Source organism: Podarcis pityusensis, assembly GCF_964106645.2.
Source record: "Podarcis pityusensis genome assembly, chromosome: 16".
Taxonomy (NCBI): domain Eukaryota; kingdom Metazoa; phylum Chordata; class Lepidosauria; order Squamata; family Lacertidae; genus Podarcis; species Podarcis pityusensis.
Window position 1 is genome coordinate 31,667,328 of NC_138041.1, and position 20,292 is coordinate 31,687,619.

At 43.7% G+C, this 20,292-nt stretch overlaps 1 protein-coding gene across 12 annotated transcripts in view; it reads right to left on the reverse strand.

Moving 5' to 3' along the window:
• Positions 1–3,320: 3,320 nt before the first annotated feature.
• Positions 3,321–20,292, reverse strand: part of FBRSL1 (fibrosin like 1) — a 779,020-nt gene continuing 762,048 nt past the window's right edge. For 10 of the 12 annotated variants that reach the window (XM_080985049.1, XM_080985048.1, XM_080985053.1 and 7 more), the window contains 5 exons: positions 18,257–18,389; positions 13,317–13,400; positions 10,542–10,625; positions 7,821–8,049; positions 3,321–5,672 (listed from right to left, as the gene is read on the reverse strand). In XM_080985049.1, coding sequence (XP_080841175.1) covers positions 4,436–5,672; positions 7,821–8,049; positions 10,542–10,625; positions 13,317–13,400; positions 18,257–18,389 — 1,767 coding nt within the window. In that variant the 3' untranslated portion in view covers positions 3,321–4,435. The remainder of the gene's footprint in view (positions 5,673–7,820; positions 8,050–10,541; positions 10,626–13,316; positions 13,401–18,256; positions 18,390–20,292) is intronic. The other 2 variants (XM_080985047.1, XM_080985057.1) reach the window with 2 other exon arrangements.

Here is a 20,292-nt window from a genome sequence, read left to right on the forward strand (position 1 = left end):
TGTAGTAAAATGTGCCTGACTGAAATGAAATGTGAAGTGTAGCTGCCTACCCCAAATATATATATATATATATATATATATATATATATATATGCTGTTGTCTCCTGTGACTGCTCCTTGTCTTCCCTTGGGAAGAGATATTATATGTGTGTGTGTGTGTGTGTGTGTGTGTGTGTGTGTGTAGAGCCAGGGTGTTGACAGCTGGGCATCGGGATTTCTCCAGGAGCTGCTGCTCCAGCTGCTTCTTGTTGGAGGAGTAATCCTTGTGTCACTTGTCAGGATGTCGGCTGCTCGCCACCACAGTAATAGAGCTCCTGGGCGCAGCTGGTGAAAAGCCAACCTTTCCCTGTCATCTCCTGCAAAGTGCTCCGAAGGATCAAATGTTTCAGCCAGCAACGCGAGAACAACAGAAAAAAACTGAAAGGGACCACGCGGCCCTTCTGCAGGAAAAGATGGCACTCACGCCCCACTGGGTGACAGCGTTCCATTACCCAGGAAAGGGGGCCAGCCACTGCTTCCAACTTTTTGCTGGAAAATGGTCATTCGCAGACCCTGCTAGGAACTCTGATTTAGCAGCAAGTTTTCCAGCAGGCAACAGGGTCTGAGGTGGGGCAGCTGCACCACCACAGAGTTGGTTATCTGTTTGGTAGAGGAAGGAGTACTTGGAGGTGCCTTTGTGGCAAAGAGATCTGCGCTGCCTGAGCACAAGCAAACAGGCTGACTCAGCTAATTGGCTTTGGCAGGTGGATCCAGTAGCTAACCCAGGCGAACTGAAAAGCCAGGCAGGGCAATCTGTGCCCAGCCAGTTGGCAACCTCACTGCTAACAGAGACGAACTGATAAATAATTAGCAAGGTGGCATTCGTGTCCTATTTCACAAGTTATTCCAGTGCTCATTACTCTGGGGCTGGCTCCGGTCAGGGGCTGTTTGGTGAGAGTTTTGCCACAGCTCTTGAAAGTCAAAATGGCCCTCGCGGAAGTGCCAGTAAATGAACACAAAATGAAAACAAGATTGCACCCAGATACATAAACAAACTGTCTACCAGTGGGCCTCAAATTGCACGTATCTTGAATCCCGTGATACATGTTTTAGTTAAAGTACAGCAAAGGAGGGGATAACTGTGTAAGCCCGAGGGAGGAGACTCTTGTAAGGTGACCTCACTCGCAGCTTTGCCAGCACATGTTAAAGGATCAGTCTGCACAGATTACTTTTAAGTGCTCTTTCAACAGCAGGTGCCAGAAGTAACAGAAGGTAACTCCTTTTCTTAAGCTTGCATGTGGCTTTGATGGTTTATTTTTTTACAGGGATGTTTGCCCCTCCTGCTCTCTTTCTCTCACTTCTGCCCACTCCCCCCCCCTCCTTGCATCAGTTAAGGCCTCAAACCACAGTTTGGATTTTCCATTATGTTCTGAAATGGTAGTCTGTAATTTCACCTTGTCATTTCCACACAGACACACGCAGCCCCTCTCTTCCTTGTAACACAGTGTGTTGCTAGAAAACGGCGTATTGCTGATAAAATATTGATCGTGGCAGCTTTACGGGGTTGTGAACTCAGCAGGGGCAATGTCCTTTGAAGTTTCTCTGATTTCCTTCAGGATTTTCTTGGGCAAAAAAACTAAGCGGATTCCAGATGCAGAATTGCTCAGCCTGCAAAAAAACAAAACGCTACCCCACCCCTTTAAAAAACTGCCACCCTCTTTTTGTGAGAACCCTGCACGTCTCTCTTTGCAGAGGGTAATAACGCAAACACAGAGCAAATGCCTACGAAAAGAACTGTAGAGAAGGTGGCTGGACATGGTGTATATTATAGTTCACCGCTGTTAGTGTCTGTCTCTTGCCATACCTCCTCCCAATTTTATCTACTTCACAAATTAGACCAAATGGAATTGTAGGACAAGTTAACTCTCACCCCACACTCCAGTCTGAATACAACTGCATAACAAGTGAGGCTACTCTTAGATGTCCTTTAGGAGGGGGTCAGCAGCTGGAAGTCCATACAATCTGGTTGTGTCTGAATATTTTTTTTGGTGGGAGGGGACTTAAGATTAATTGCCCCCTTCCACCCCCTCTCCCACAAAACTAGCTATTCATTGGAAACTTGTGCTTAGGTGAACGGGGACGGGTACATGATTTTTGTGCCTCCCCACCTGTTCAGTTTGTGTGTAGCGTGGTACACCATGTAGCACATAAAACTCTGCCAAGATTCCATGACTCTCCCACATGCAACATGGGCCATGAGCATCTTTGAACCAGGGAGACTGCAAGCGAAGAACCAGCAGATGCTCAGCTGAGCCACATGACTCTTTAACGGTCCAAATTCGCCAAAGGTTTAGTGGCGTTAATAGGCTGAGCACGTTCATCAATAAACCATTTATCTCCCTCTCCCTCCCGGCAGTCGCTCTGACTAGATCTGACACACAAACACTTAACTACCTTTTTCATCCAAAATCAATGTTGTATTTATCTTCAATGATCTACAAAGAAACCAAATGTTTAAAATTACAAGGCAGGGAAAAGGATATTTGCCGGGTGGGGGTAGGGAGGAAGGAAAGGAAAGGAAATACAGAGTCAAGAGAAGAAAACATCAGCAGATGTTTGAATTAACTAGAAAGCAGAAATCCAGAATATAAAAATGTGAATACTGGATATATATATATTTGGAAGGAAGGAAGGAAGGAAGGAAGGGGCACAATGCCCATATATATCCTTAGCAGGATGAGGGGTCTGGTCTGGTGTAAATACAACTAGGGGCTGCATATGTACTTTCCTTCTCTGATCCAAATCTGTGCAGAGCCTTTCTAAGCAAAGTCTAAAGTTTTCCACTTGGGGGTTCTATCTCCCTGCTCTGCCTTTCCTGCAAATGAAAAATTTGAGGGACTGCAGCTTTTTTTGAAAAAAGGGATTCTGTATATGCTCCGTTGAACTGAGCCATAGCAAAATTCACATACGAAAAGTAATATTATAAATCAAATGGTGGCCAAATAAAGCAGCAGCAACACAACTCCAAACGTCCAAGGCCAAACTCACATGGAAACAAGCATTTGACTATGGTCATTGAAAACTACAGGTGAACGTGTCAAGTATCTTAAATTAACCCTTTGGACTTCTTTCCCCCAGTGCCTCATATTTTTATAAACCCATAGGGATCCACAGGAGAGAGTGCTTCCTTGCTCACGTACCTGACATTGACAAAGGAAGGCAGCCCACTTCCCCCACTCTCCGGCGGGGAGGGAAGTGGGGCCAAGAGAAAGGGATTTGTCGCATATTGCTGTATCAGTTGTGTCTGTGTAGCAGAAACTTCAGTAATAAGATAACCTGGATCTTTTCCTTACGTTTATTGAACATCCGTGTGTTATGCACACAAAACAAAAATTGAAATTATGATTTAGATAAACACTGTAGGGTTTGTTTTGCGGTAGAACAAGTTTCCTCTTCCCGGTAACGATCGCCCTTTTCCTACGAAGCTGCATGCTTACATTGAATGCGTTTGGGGTGGTTTTTCTGGGTATATGTGTGTATTTTTGTAAATGCTTTTTTGCCTACCCTCACATCAACCAGGACCTGCCTCCAAGTTATTTTGCATAGTTGAAGGTTTTGTGCCATAGTTGGGGTTCTTTCTTTGTTTTTAAAGACAGTGACAATGATGCGTTGGAATAATGTTAACAAATAACCAGAGAGTGGTTCTAAAAACCATTTTTTATAAAGTCTACCTATGTTAAGAATTCAATATTGGTGTACATTTATATTAACAGAATATTTACATATTGTTTTCTTTTTTGTTGTTTAAAACAAGAAGTCAAAAAAAATTTCATTTCTCCATAATATAAGGCAAAACCAAACAATTTTGTACATTATTATTATTATTATTATTTTAATATATATCTGTAACTTCAGTTCCAAAGTACCAAGAGAAAGTGAGTGGCCTCAATTTGGGAACCTCACAGTGGACTGTACAAAACTACAGTATTTCCATAAATAATACTTTCAGAAACCCTGGGTGTGTATTTTGTATTTACTTAAGGATCTGAGGCCATTAAAATTTAAACTAAAAAAAAAAAGCTCTTTATGTAAATAAAGAGCACACAAAATTTAACAAAAAATACAAATTCATTAAAAATGCTTCTCACATTTGGGAAAAAATGTACAAACCTGGTAATATTTTAACTCAGCACAGAAGCAAAAACAAAACGAAGAAATAAAGACCTATATATTAAATTTCAATTTTCAGCAACCATTTGCTTGGAAGGTTCGTAACCTATAACCCTCCCGCTCCCCAATTATTTATGGAACTGTGCTTAATTTCTACAAATTTTACAGTTAAAAAAAAGTTTACAGCAGTGCATTTTTAAAAGGTCTCTTCCCCCCCTCCCTCTTTTATATTTACAGGTGAGTTTTAAAATTCATCCTGTTTGTTTGTTTGTTTGTTTGTTAGGGACTATCGTGCCTCTACTTCTTTGGGGTTCCTAGAAGGAGAATAGTCTCTCGATTCAGAGTTTGTGAGTGGCGTAGTCCGGCGGGGGGAGGATGGTCTTGTACTACTAGCTGGTACCAAAGGGGGCGGGGCACTCAAAGCGGCTGTTGGTGGGTTCCTATTCAAGATTCCATTGTGCATGGCAGCCGAGGGGCTGAGTCTGGGATAATGCATCCCACTGAGATGAGGCATGAAAGATGGCACATGGGCCAGGTGGCTTTCAATAGGGGACGAGTGCAAGTGATGCATCCTGGCACGCTCAAGTTCTTCCCGTAAGTGCAACCTCTCTCTCTCCTCCGCTTGCCTGAGTCGCTCCTGCTCACGCCGCGCTTCAAGAAGATTCTCGTGGTTGTAGTCGTGGGGTTCTCTGTCTCGGTAAGAGCGCTCGTGGTCATAGAACCCAGCGGCGGTGGGGAACCTATGGATGGGATCGGCGCGGAGCTGGAAGTCCATCCGACGGTGCAGGTCCAAGCTCCGGTAGGCATCTCGCAACGGGTCCCTCACGGGGTCCCAGGAGAACCCAGGATGGGGCAGTCGCTCCCTTCCCGGCAACGGATTCATGCCCATTAGAGGGGTCATCATTCTGCTCCGATCCAGGACATTCATATTGCTCATCTGATGGACAGCGCCCATGGAGATGGGCATGGTGGCTGCCATTGTATGGGGCAATGGTAACCCATGCAAAGAAGGTGGTGGTGGGTGCTCAACAGTTCTGGAATGCTGCGACGGTTCTGAGCTCACAACCAACACGTCACTGTCCTCCTTGCGCTCCTCTTTGACCTTGATATCGTTCTTGATCTTCTGAAGGTCTGCTGGAAGCTCTGGCTTTCTTTCAATATCCTTGTTCATTAGATTGCTGAGTTTTAAACTCTCGCTCAGTGCAGGTTTGCTATAGGGAGATACAGACTGGATTACTGGCTTTGTGTTGTCCTCTGAGGATCTTTTTTCATGGCTTGGTGGTTCTTTCACTGGGGAGCGGCTCTCTTTGATCTTGTGCTCCACAATGGGAGGAGGATCTCTCAGCCGGTCAGAAATATCTCTCTCCGGTTCTTTAGGCCTTTCTCTTTCACTGAGGCCAACTTGCCTGGTGAGATCACTGGAGGTCTGACTGTTGCTGCGAATGAGGTTGCTAATCTGGTGAGTCACTGGGGCTGAAGCTGGCGAGGATCTGTTTGAATGCCTATTTTTATCCAAAAGGTCCCTGCAGGAAAATATATCATATTGTGAATATGTTGCTATCTTCTAACAATTTTGTGTTATTTTTATGCATCTTTGGTAATACCGTCATTATTTAACAAAAGTATTCGTCATTTCATCATCAGACCGTGGTTCAAATTTCCACTCAGCCATGAAACTCACAAAGTAACCTCAGACCAGTCACAACCTCTCAACTGAACCTACTTCACAGGGTTGTTGTGAGGATAAAAAGGGGGGCGGGGAGAGCCGCTGATGCCACCTGGAGCACCTTGGAGGACAGGTGGGATACAAATGTAATAATAAATATGTCACATTGTCTGGAAATGCTGAATGCCAGATGCTTTCAGAAAGATTAACATGGAAAAAATGTCCTCTATGCAACTCTGGATAGATTTAATAGCTATTTGTTTGTCTATTTGGGCCTGGAGGTTTTTCCAATCACCCTTAGGCTACTGCTTCTGTCCAATTCTTACAGACCCTTGAGCTTTTTAAAGCCTTCTAACTAATCAAGTGATGCCAGCAATCCATGAACATCCTGTATTGAACAAGCAGATGGTGAACCACAGAAACTTTACCTATGTATCCTCAAATACCCTTTCTTATTTGGCATTTAACTTTCATCATTCACTCTGATCACAGCAGTTGAATTTCCTTAGGAAACGCAACTGCTGTGATCAGAGTGAATGATGAAAACTATATGCCAGGTGAGTTATTATGAAATCTGTTTAACTTTACTCTGCCAGTAATATTTTTGTGTTTTGCTGGGTTCCTTTTGAGAAAGATCAAGGCACAGTCACATCACTGACACTCATGCTTTTAAGACGATATTAAAAGCATGGGTTGCGGGTTCGAGCCCCACATCCGGCAAAGAGATTCTTACATTGTAGTGGGTTGGACTGCATGACCCTTGGGGTCCCTTCCATCTCTTAACAATTCTATGAAACCAGAGAAGTTCCCAACATTTTGCAGGAAAAAAAGGGCCACAGAAACCCACAAATTTTCCATTAAAAACACATACTAGGTAGCTATACAAATTATGTGATGCTGTGAATCAGGGCCAAGTGGGTTCCAGCACCAGGATTTTGCTACAGGTTGGCTCAAAGGGCAGTGCCTAATTAAGTCCTCAGAAGCCATATAGGAAGTCTGGGCTCTGCTGACCATACGCTTCCTAATGGATCTCATGGGACGAATGTTGGCTATAGTATCAGCAATGCCAAATCGGTATCCAAGGTGGCACCAGTTGCTGAAGCAACCAGATGTTGATGAAGGCAAGAACAGTGGGGAGGCTGAACCCGGGCACCACAAGCATGGGGATCCCAGCTCCACGGGGATCCCAGCTCCACAGGGATCAGATGACTTTCAGGAGGGGACCTGATCAGAAGGATGAAAAGCAAGTTGGCTGGCATATAAACCTTGGGCCAATTTGGGCCAATGGTGCTCCCTTCATAGGTGGAGCATAAAAGGATATCCTAGCTCTCTCTCTCTCTCCTTAGTTACTGGAGGGCCTGGCAGGATAACATTGCAGCAGCACCCAGGAGACTGCCACCTTCACTCTCCTGACCAGAAACCTTTCAGGAGGAGCTGAGTTGTGCTCACCTGTCTCTTCTTCCACCAGTTCCTATCCTCACGCCTTTCCCCCTCCCTTTACACCTGCTTTACGGGCCGGTTAGCATGCTACTGTATATGGTGGTGAAACTATTGTAATAACTCACCACGTGACTGCCTGATTTTTACCTGCAGCAGCTCACTGTGTAGATCGGGCAATTTTTCATTATGTTCTCCAAACGTTTCCTTTTAGATCGATATGATAGCAAGGGGAACTGGCCAATTGGAAAGGTTGTTGTATATCACCTGCCACCCTCCAGTTCTTACTGGACTCTCAGCTCCCATGCCCATGGGACATGCTGCCTGGGGAATGATGGGAGTTGAAGTCCAGCAGCAAGTGGAATACTCACAGGCCTCACACCCCTGGCAAATGCGAACTATACACCCCATGATGCTTCCACATCACTTTAAAGGTTGGATTCAGGCTCCTGACTATTAATTACACCATATGAGATTTTTGACGTGGTTCTGCTTAATAACACTCTAAGTGGAACATATCCGTTTACAGAGAGGTATGTTTCACTCGTAGGTGGCCTCCCCTCCTCACCTGTCCTTATCTCTGTCTTCTTTACTTGAAGATATCTCTCTCTTCTCTGACTCCCGGTCTCTGTCGTGATTTGTCACAGAGGAGCTTCGCTCGGAGTCGCCGGGCTTTGGCCACTGCGGAGGTGTTGGGAAGGATGGTGGCGTCCGGTGGAGCCTATTCCATGGCTCATGGGGGTTGTTGAAGCTCTGGACGTTGGGTCCTTCTTTGTGAGCAAAAATGCTATTGTGACCTAGAATCGGGAGGAAAGGGGAAAAGACTAGGTTAGTTCTCTTTGTGTGCCCCTCTTCGAACAAAAGACTTTTTGTCCCAAATAAGTTCTGCACAAGTGCCAATTATGAGCTCAGTTATCCTTTCAAGGCTGGATAATATAAAAAGAGGGAGAGAGAGAGACACTGAAAAAACAGTAATTAACTGTGGAATGAAACAGTAGCCGTTTAAAGTCTCTGCAGAAAAAAGGCTAACTGCAGATCTGAGTAACTTTGTGGAAGTAATGAGGCCGTTTGCTTTGAAGATAAGAGGTGACTCCCAAATCACCCTGTTTCCCCCGCTGTGATATCCATGGCTCAACTGGCACTGTTGCCACAGCCACTGAGATTAACTAAGAGGATGCAGCTAGTTAAAAACGATCAGCCACCTGCAGTGGGAAGCAGTGAGTTGAGATCTTTGATTAGGGAATGAACAGGCTGAGCTTGAATGTAGCAAATCTCCTTGGGCATAAATCAGTCAATCTGATTAGTTCACCAACAATGCTCCTCTACAAAAACTCCCATCAGCAACTGTGTTCTGCGTGCAGCTAACTTTTTTTTAAAAAAGAAAGAAAATGGGGGTACTCTTTTTAATTCTGAAAACAACCTCCAGAATGCACTGAGTTCTGTGGTGTGTAAAAATAATGGAGCGCCACTTTCAAGGCGTACAAGATAATGCAACATTGTTTAAAATTCACATTTTTTTCATTGTGAATCTTTGACTAAATACAAAGCAACAATTTCTAGCAATTTTATACATTATGCAAGAGACAATGCATGTTACAATACTCTTCCCACCCCCACCAACTTCCCTTCTTCCAGTGTAATGCATACCAATCTAGCAGGCTCTCTGTCCAGAAAGGTTGGTTCAGGTTAGTGAATCGTCTTGTATCACCTTTGTATCTCAAGGTGCTACTACAATCTAAATTTGGAATATGCAGATTTGCTCTTTGGAGCACAGAGACAGTTTGAAGGCCATAAATATGTAAGACTGAAATATCCTTGCCCATCTTTGTATGTTGCTCTCAATGCAATTAGTAGTTGTAGTTTCCACCTCCCAAGGAACATGGAAGTGTTGCCTAAGGATGGAGATGAATCTGAGTAGCACTAGGTTTTAGTGTGTAAAAAAAATGGGGGACTCAACCATTGCTTGTTTCTTTGTCTCAGCAGTCCTAAGTACACCTTGAAACCTGCACAATGCCTAATAGCGCGTAAACAAGCCATTTACCACAATCCATTTTAAGACTCTGAATAAATGCAGACCCCATAGTGCCAACAAGGCGGCAGATTTCACCTTCTCCCTGCTGCTTTGCTAAACATCCACCTGAAGGGTTGGTGGAGGACTCAAATTGTTGGTGCAGCACATAATTGCATCAAGCAGTAAATTGCACTGGATTAGCCAATGGAAATGCCATAAACTGAGTTGCAGGACACATGCTTCCCATACAAAAGGTCCTAGGTTAAATCTTTGGCATCTCCGTGTCAGGCTGGAAAAACAATCCTGTCTTGAGATCCTGGAGAGCTGCTGTCAGTCAGTGTAGACAATACTAAGATAGATGGACTTCAATAAGCAGATTCCCATGTTCCTGTGATTGCTTCCTGTAGAAGTATCTTGAAAAAGCTACATAAATAGCCCATCTTGATGTACTTTCTCCCTGTACTTTCATTCATGTGAATAAAACCACTTTGAGGTTTTATTACAATCAAATGGTATATAAATGTTGTGAAATAAATAAATAGTACAAAAAGTCACTGCATGAGCACCAATCATTAGCTGTGATCTGAAACAGGGAAACAGATGCAAAATCAGTGCTTCACATGGATGTTTCAAAGAACTGAAAAGTCCAGTGCAGAAGCCGTCTGGCTACCTTGATTACTGGGAGGAGGAGGAGAATTTAGCTGTCTATTATCTTTTCTGCCTCCAAATAAAATGACTAGTGTTATTCAAGGTGCTCCTGGACCGTAAGTGTTCAGCTCCGAGAAATGCGTCACAGCACCCATTTTGTGCTCTTTTTCCCTGTTGGATCTGAGCTTGATGTGTTTGAATAAACCCTTAAAAAAAAGAGAAGATGACGCATATATGGTAAAGAGTTAGCACGTCCTCTCTCCAAGATGGCATTTTCAGGGCTCTTTGTGGCGACTTCATGCCTTTAACAAACAGTGAGAGAAGGGGCTCTGAGACACGCGAAGAAGATTAAGGGGATTAAGGTTTTACTGGCCCGTTTTCTCTGGAAATAAGAGTGCAAGCAACCAAGTATGGTTGCCACTGGGTGGGGGAACAAATTATGGGAAAGCTCCTGCCACAGAGACCTGGAACACTTAGGTGCAGTGTTTTGTTTTGTTCTCAAAAGGAGAATGGAGGTTAGGAAATGAAGGTTTTGCTCTATTTTAAACAAACTACCACCAGCTGCTTTCAATGGGAGCATGTGGTTTCTCTGGAGAGGAGGTTTGTCTACAGAACCCAGCCAGTACTTACTCAGAGTATGACTGCCTAATCCTCCAAAGGCATTGCTGCCTAAGTTCCCAAGGCCGCTGAAGGTGCTTGACCTGCTAAATGGATCTGGAAAGGCAAACAGGGTTTTAGCCGGCATTTAGCCAAGAATGTTGGAGAATGAAATGCACCCCTTTCTCCCCTCCCCCTCTTTATATATATATTTTAATGGTCTGAATCCAAGTAGGATTAGGCCAGACTTTAAGCTGATCCTTCTCACTGCAAGGTTCTTTGCACAGAAAATTCCCAGCGTGTTAAAAATGGAGAAGGGATTTGAGAACTTGCTCTGCAAAACAGGTGCTGGAGTTAAGCTCTGTGCGTGCCAAGCGAGAGGGAAGCTGAAAGTTAACAGCCCAGGAGCCAAAATTGATGGGCGCAGCTACCAAGCTGATACCCGATCCACCTGGAATAGCAACAACAAAATGAAAAGCTGAAAGCTGATTTCTGACGTGGTTGTGATTATTTTTTTTGCGGGGAGGTGGCAAACAGATAGGAGGAGATGCCAATGCAAGAAACTCAGGCACGCATAAAGTAGCTTTTTGATACATATACTGATCCTCTCTCTTTACCCCTCTGCTTTGGATTATGTAGGCTAACAAATCTTATGCATATCTACTCAAAAGCAAGCCCTAGGGACTTGCTCCCAGGTGAGCATGTCTAGGAGTACAGCCTTCGTTACACTATATAGGCCCAACTATGAAGCTAAAATTTGACATAACCTAGGAACTCCTACACCAAAGAGTTACTGCATTAATTTGACACCTCATTCCCTGGAAATATGTTAGCTATTTTCATCTAACTGTATATTTTATTTGCTTTCCTTGTCCTTTGCCTATGGAACCCACATGTTCTGAGAGCTGCTAAAACTCTGCAAAGGGCTGCTTGACCTCAGAGGAAACCATGGGCAAAAACATACTATTTGCTCTAGCAGAACAAATAGGCAGAATATGTGAGTTGTATCCTCTTCTTTTAATGAGTTACTAGCTAAAATGGCACCATGACCTGGACTCCTGATTAAGTACTCTTTTAAGTTATAAAACGCTACTCATGGACAAGAGTGAGAGTCACAGACACCCAATACCACCCCCACTCCCCACAACGGCATACTATGGGCATGAATATAGTAGCACCTCTTGGTCAACCCTAGATGGAGAGCTCTAATAATGTGTAAATATCCTATTATGGAATTATGTAAACACTATGCTTAATTTAAGGATTATCTAGGAGTTGAGTTCACACCATCTCAGCAAACTCCATGAGAGACTGCAACCAACTGACTGGTCACTGACTGACTGACCGGGAAGATTTTTGGATGACTCAGATTAGTTTAATTGGTCTAGCAGTGTGGGTTAATTACTGTACTCCATTGCCTGCCCCATACTAGTAACAACTGGAAAAGGCTCATGTGTTGGCTAGCAGTTTTTACCAATGTGGTCACTAGCTCAAATCAGAATGAGTCAACACAGCTACAAGTGTGAGTTTCTATCTATAACAGAGATGGGTGACCTGCTCAGCACTGAAAACATTATCGCAAACTTCAAATCACTTGCTCAGATCTGCTTCTTCCAGTATGAGGGCAAGAAAGTGTCTTAAAGAAATCAAGATGAAGATTATCAGAATTCTAACTTGGCAAATTAATACAAGGATGGGTGCAGCCATGGCTTTTTTTCAGTGGCACCTCTCAGGTGGGCACCACTGCCATTATAAGAGAACAAGGGAGGTGTTCAGGGTGAGTTCCGGCACCTCTTTTTCTAGAAAAATAGCACTGGGTGCAGCAATGGCTACTGCCCAGGAGAGTTAAAAACAGGGAGCTCCAAACTGAGAGGCAATATATCTCTGATAACCTGATGCTGGAGACAAAGCAATAAGATATGGCTATCCCTGTCATGTCCTGCTTGTGAGCTTCTCAGAGATACTTGAGTGGCCAGAGGCTAAAAGGACCTTTTGGTCAAATCCGACAAGGCAATTCTTTGGTTTTTAGTTCATGGTGTGTAGTGAAGAACATGCTCTGGGAGCTTGTGTACAGTCCACAGTCCCTGCATTGCCCACCCTGATCTTCAGCAAACCTCCAGGGGACAATCTAGGGAGCACAGAAAAGCCATTTGAGCACCAGCTAATATTTGTCTTTGGTGATTTCAAATGTTTTCTTTTTTTCCTACCCAGCCCTGTAAAAACTGGAAGATGGCACAATTGAGCTGATTCATCCCTGTTATCAGCCCTGCATGTACTGTTGGAGATACAATGCCCGTCTTGTTCTCTCTTCTGTCCTTTAAACATTTGAGTTTTTCCAAGAAAAAAACTCATGGCTCTCTTGTACTGCCTGGCAAATAATAACTGGTAACACTATTATGGAGGATTCTGCAGTTGAAAAGGACACACAACCCAAGTATTTCAGCTTTGGCAGGACAGAAATTGCCTCTCTGGGTTTCTTGGAAACACTGGTGGATCTTCCAATGGTAAATAAATCTGATTTGACATAAAACTGCTATCTCTGAAACTTTTCTCAGATGTATATTGAAGGCAGCCTGAAAATCATTGCAGCTTAAGAGGATACTTCTGTCTCTTCCGATTCTCTTATATAAACAGCACCCCCTCCCGTCCGATTTCTTGTGGGGAATGTTGCTTAGGCATTGCCCTTATTGTAGAGGCTAAACCTCCTGCTCTGCTTCTATACAATTTTTTTTATAAAACATTGCTAATGCACAGGAAGCCAAGACACATATAAAGCATTATAGATAAAAGGTGAAAGAGTTTACTTACACCTACCTGCCAAGTGGTTAGTAGGCAGGAAACTGCTGTGATGAGGCGAAGGGCCGAAAGGAGTGGCGGTTGGGTGGGCAGAACCTGTGAATGCAAGAAAGAAGGGACCATTGTATTTTTAAAATGTCAGCAGAATACCCACAGAATACCCTAATGGGTCAACTCTTGAGTGTTACTAACGTGGGATACAACCCCAAGTCAGCTGTTGCCATGCGTCTGTCTTGAGAGACAATGGAGTGTGCCTCTGGGAGTGAAGTTGGCGACCTCCTCAGGGCACAAGCCTGGGCAGTAGGTATGGAGATCTTGTGCTGCCCAGACAAGAAGACCTCCTCCTTGGCCTTGCTGATGCGGTCCAAAGGAAAGCAGAGTGGCACCAATGTGGCTGCAGCAAGTTAAGAACTGGCATATTAGCTAGGTAGGCTGGATCACTATCTGTGTGTGTATGTGTGCGTGCGCATGACCCATTGCAACATACACAGACAAACACGGGGCCAGGCCGATGTCATGAAGTGAAGCTTTCATGACAACACTTCACATTTATGTCATGATTTCGTGTGTTCAAAGTGCTTTCACAGCAACCATTGCGGTAGCATTCAATGGCAGACCAGAATCCGCATGTGACAAATTGGGGTAAGGTGATTTGGGGCCATGTTGAGCTAACCCATTGTGTGAGTGGAAGCCAGTGCAGCTCCCCAAATCTGTTCCAGTGCATCAGGAGAACCTCCAGACCAGTGTGCTGAGAGGAGAAGGGAGATCATTCCAGCAGGCAGGCAGAAACGCAATCTCCTTAATGCTATGTTGAATATAACCCTAGGGCTTGCCTATGGCCACTTTGAATTTGTAGCTGATGTGTGATTTGAAGCAGAAACTCCTTCCCTGCCAGCACCATTTTTAAGCCACTCTACTAGTATCATCAGCTCCGGTTACTGGCTGGCGTAGGGTTCCAGGTTTCGTTTTTGGTATTTTGGTTGCATAGAAATAGTTGGGAGAAATGATATTTCTGGTAATGCTTCATGTAGTATGGGGCAGGGAAGAAACATTTTGTGAAAGTTACAAAAATCATGGCAGTAAGGCATTTCTGAGCACAGGTTCTGTTGGCATGGGATGGGTAAATATGGACTTGGAGGGCCCAGCAACTAAGCATCCCTCAGTTGAGTGATATTTCCTCCTCCTGCTCAATTAGCTGAGAATTCCTGTTTGCCAGGCAGAATTTTACTGGGCTTGAAAAATCCCACGACACCTAACATCCAACAAATCTGAAAAAAACTTTGGGTTCTCTCCAATCTATCCCCATCAAGGTGTGTGTGTGTGTGTGTGTGTGTGTGTGTGTGTGTGTACACACACACTCACACCCCATGTATATGTATGTATATTTATATTTAGCCTTATCATTTACTCATTAATCTGCTTTCTGACACACAGTGTGTTGTCTCCATTCACAGTCAGCTGCGTGCTGGAGCTCTTTCCACACCCCTCCTGGCTGCCAGAAGGCCATCGTGTAAATCTAGCAGATGTGGGGAAATGCCTTCCAAGATCAAACACAATATTCCTACAGTACATACTGTGAAGTCATGCAAAATGCAGTTTACAGGAGGCCAAAAGAGAAGTTGGGCAGCTCTCACACTGGGAATGGTCATATGTGGGTTTTGTTTTATTATTCTTAATTTATCATATGGTGAGACTTCAAATGAACAGGATCATGGCACAGGCATTAGTGGAAAAGGGAAGGCCGTTCAAAATGGAGAGGGAAGCACTTTTCTCTTATTCCTGTTGGAAAATGGAGGTGGAAATATATATATATATATATATATATATATATATATATATATATATATATATGGCACGCCTTTCTGCGGCTCCTCTAACACTGCGCTTTGCTATGTGAGGTGAAGCAGGATTTCAACTCAGCAGGAGGAGTGTCAAACCAGCACCCTTTTATCAGCATTAGGCAGAATCTGATATGCAAGTTAAAAAGCATGGATGCATAGATGATAAATGGTACATCATGCTCAGTAATCTTTTCTCTCTCTCTCTCTCTCTCTCTCTCCCTTCCCTCCTTGCAACTTTTTGAAGTATATCTACCATCTTGTACTTTGCATTTATTCTGGTCATTTCCATTTCTCTTTCTCTTCGTGGAGATTCCTAAAACAAGTGTTGGCAGCAGTTCAGGTAAGTGTGAACAAGTAGCAAGAATTGGAGTAGCATCCAATAAAGTTGTCTCTTTGCACAGAGACTTCATCTTCTGCAGTGGACCCCCCCCCAAAAAAAAACCCCATCTCAGGAGGGTCAGAACAGAATTGAGGGGGAGGCAGGAGAAAGAGGGGAAACTCCACTGTGCAAAGCATAAGTTGTTGTGTGAAAGGGACAACTTTGTTGGATGAAACCCTTTTGACTCTTACAAACAATGGTGACGTGCAGAGCAGACCTAGTTATAAACATGTATCTAGCCATTTCAGTAAGATGGAAGCGTTGTAGTCTTGGGCAATTCAAATTTGTAGGCGTGAGATTAAAATGGACTGCTCTGAAACTTGTCATTCTAAATTTTGGAGTGGGAAAGGGAAGGAAGGTCAGGTGAATATTTCAGTTTTGTTTGTTTCTTTTAATTACAATAGGCCTAGAACATAAGAAAAGCCTGCTGCATTGGGCCACTTGAAAATGAACTCTAAGCATCCTATTCTCGGAGTGGCCAACCATATGCCCATGGAAAGTCCGAAAGCAGGATCTGAGTGCAACAGCACTCTTCCCCTCTTGTGATTCTCCACCAAGTGATTACATGTATGTGTGAAAGCTGTAGTTCAACAGTACAGTGCTTGCTTTGCATGCAGAATGCCAGAGATTCAATCCCTGACATCTCCAGGTATGGCTGGGAAACCCAGCCTGAAATCCTGGAGAACTAGACAGTCTAACTTGGTCTAGGGTAATTTCCTGTGACCGCATTTTTAATTTAGGGTAATCCACTACTGAATGGTCAAGTGATGTATATGCATCTGTGAATCAGCCCCCAAGTTTGGAGTTAAAAGGCAGAAGAAAAGCAATAGCTAAAAAAAGCAGAGCTAGCCAACACAGCTTAGCCCTAGTAATCAATGGAGATAGAACACATAAAGTTGAACTCCATGATTAATCACCTTGGATTGTTTCACGTTTGTTTTCAGGTGGAAGCAGGACTGCAGCTTACCACTTAGAAATTGGATTACATGTTCTGTTCTATCTGTCTCTGTCTTATAGATCTCCAGACTTGATAACTTGCATTTTTGTTATTCTTGCAGGAGATTCTGCACAGCTGTGTCTGCACACCAGAGGTGTGAATATAATTTTTTGTGCATTCAGTACAATGCCTGAAATGGATACAGACCAAGGTTGGTGTCCATTATTGGCCAAGCATTCAAGCTCATATTCTAGAGAGGCAGTCTCTAGCGGCGTGAGACATTCTGGGATATCAACACTCTAGTGAAAAGGAGAAAGTTGGTCTAGGTTTGGACAAAGGAGAAGGCATGTTGCCAAGAGTTCCCTCAAATTGGAGCCAGTTCTGGGTACAAACAGATTTAAGCTGCCTGTCCTAGAATACACCCAAGCTTTTCCAGTGGCTGTGTGTTGCAGGGGAAGATAGTTAGGAATGTGCCCTTGATAAGCATTCTGATGAACCTCTGGGTTCCTAGGAACATGATGTGGAAATCACTGGCTCACCATGAAATGACTGAAAAGTGATCGAGTGAATTGGCTCTAAGCAACCAGAAAACGAGTTAAGGAAACTCCAGAGAGAAAAGCTGCCATGGCTAGCGGGACGCGGAGTTATCTATAAACATAGCAAGTTGCTCGACTGCTTTGAGACGGATGGAGGCTGTCATCTCTCTAATCCTGTAGGATTTCAGAAGGTGTATAACGGATGGGAGATTTCTTCAAAGGAGACAGCTTACAAACTTGACTACATGGGGCTGATAATAATAAGAATTAAAAAAAAGAAAAAGAAAGAAATCCTTTGGAGAAAGCCAGGGACAATATTGTGGGCTGTCGGGGAGTTATTAAATATAATGTCTGCCAGGCAGCTGAACATTCATCCCAAAGCCAGGTGGGCCTAAGATAACTTAAGTCTTTTTGCAGTAACAAGGCAATACGGCAGAAACCATGATTCACCCCAACTATACTCTTGTTCCATAAAGTGACTAGAAAGCCTTAGATACTGTAAAGTAAAAGATTTATTCATTTCTCTATAAGAGTCACAATGTTTGTTCATCCTGCTCTCCTCCGATAACCAACTTTATTGAGATTTACAGTCCAATCCCTCTTGTGATTAATATACTCACAGGTGGGTTGGGTCATTTATCTGGGACTGAAATAAAGGCTTCCTTTAATCTGTTGCCTATGCTATGCAACCCTATACATGTTTACTCAAATGTAAACCCCACTGTATTCAGTTGAGCTTATTTTCTAAGAAGTGTGCTTAGAGCTGAAGCCTTAATAGATCTATTTCTCTGTCAAAGCACCCCAATTGTGGAACTCCCTTCTCACTGGAGATACGAATGGGCATCCTCCATATTGTCTTCTCATAGCCATCTGAAAATATGTTTACTAATTTAGGCTTCTGGAAGAAATTAACAATCTATGCCATACGATATTCAGAATTCATTGAGACAGTGTCTGTTTTAAGTTCGTATGCCATTTATTCTTATTATAGGTACAATGTGTGTGAGAGAATTACTTTGATTTGTGAAGTAGGAAAGGGTCCGGCCAAACCTGAGTCTGCACAGGCCATTTGGGTGATTGGGCGTTTCGGCCCCAAGGCTTCAATGTTTATAAAACTAGTGGTTTTAAGAGGAAGAAAGCTTTCTGACCATGTCTGCACACGTATTAATGATTATTAAATTTTGCACAGAATAAAAGGGAGGAGAAGACAACAATTAAACGCATAAGTCCATACTTATTCAACACTCATTCCTCCTCACCTGTGGTGGAAAAGAGTGGCCGGGCGAGATCTTGAGGATAATGGAACCCTGGGAACACACCAGGGGCAGGAGGTCTGCTGAACAGGTCAAGTTTCCCACCTATCTCTAGCTTGTGGGGATCCAGTTGCATTTGCTGTCAAAGGATACAAAAAAAAACATCTCATTATACATTTTTCTTTCCTTTACTACAGAGAAAAGGGGAGGGGGGAGGAAAGCAGTAAAAGGGCTCAAACTTCACGCCTGCGTTAGCACCGCCAGGGAGAGTTAGCCAGAGTGATGGCAGCATCTGTGGTCTCATACTGAGAGTCATGCTCTGACAGTAGCCTCTATGAGGCCATTTCACTCCACAGCTTCTCAGCTGCCTGCCTGCCTCCTCCTCCTCCATGAATAAGTTCTGAAATGAGCTCTTAGCCCCATGGCATTAACTCAGCAGGAGAATGCAATGTGATATGCTGAGTGAGTCGTGCGCCCCTCGGATCAGTCTGCAGCCTCAGCCCGGCACAAACATATTCCACAGGCTGAAAGCTGCAGACAGAACTAACCCTCAAAGAGTTGGATGACAAGAGTCGCATGCTTGGTTGCTTCAGTTCAGTTCAGTTCACAGAGAGAGACGGAAAAAGACAGAGGCTTGTGGAGGCTATCCCTTTCCTGGGGCAACGAAAGCGCAGCATGAAAGACTCATGGAAAAGGAAGAGGATGAGGAAAGAATCTGCTCCCTGCATTCAGAGTGCTACACAGCCCCGTTTATTTCAATATGCTTTGAGGATGGAGCTTTCTTTTGCATGCTGATAAAAACTAGCCTAGGTGTGCGAAAACAGTGCCCATTTGTTAGGAGGACACTCAAGTGTATCCTTGGAGGTTAAGCAGAAGCTTCATACTTTCCTCATAAGAGATAACAGCTATAAATGACCTATGAAAGGATGGCATATATTCCATGACCGCAGAGAGCATAAGTAATGGAATAATAAACAAAACTTTGCAGGAGCTGAAAGGCTGCTACAAAAGGAGCAGTCCAACCGCTCTTCTTCCTCTCCTGGTAATGTGAAAGGCAGGGGTAATCAATATGGTTCCCTCCTGATGTTGCTGTTCTCCAACTCCCATCGGCCTCAGACAGCATAGCCAATGGAAAGAGACAATGGGAGCTCCAGTTCACAGCTTCTGGAGGGCACCACACTGGCTACTCCTGGGGTAGGAAAACGAAAAACATGAACTGATGACATTTCACTTCGATTCCCCCTCACTCCACTGACTGTTCTTTACAAGGGTGGGGAAACTCCCAGCACGATGATTATCCTGTCATACAATTTTTATTATACGTTAATTGGGGAGGTGGCAGGGAGAAGGAGCCACAGGGCCACTGTTTTTGACATCTGCTGCACATTGCCTGTAATGTCTAGTTCCACCCAGACTGTCAAGCAAAACTATGTTTGATACTAAGAACTATCTTACACAAAATCAGCATAGTAAGGTATCTACTATTAAAGAGCCTCAGGTGGAGGTCTTGCTCAGCCCAGCCACCTGACAGCATGTAGCTAGAGCTATCAGGAAGTCAAGCTGTGGCACCTCAACCATGCAAAGGAAATGGTTGGGCACTGAGTTATGACTCTGGCTGCTGAACATATTGGTTCTGACACTCCCTTAATATATAAAAGCTAGTGTACCTTAACCACTCCAGCAAGACTGTAAAGCAGGTAATATTGAAGTATGGAAGGTTGTAAGAAAAGCAGATTGAGCCATTTCCAGGCTTATTAGTTGCTACCAAAGTGTGTGGCTCTTAAATGGTTTCTGCTTAAAATAACGGTATACCCACTGAACCTGATTAACGTGTGCAGTCCAGCTCTATTAAAATGAAGGGATACTTGCCACCTCTGTAACACGTTGTGGACTGGCCACATTTCTGCCTTTTTCCCTGACACTAGTTACTTAGCTATGGCAGTAAATACCTGTGATTGATTAATGAGCAAAGCACAAGGTGGTTGTGGTGATGATAATGAAGAGAGGGGCATAAAAACAAGTAATTTGGCTCTTAAATCAAA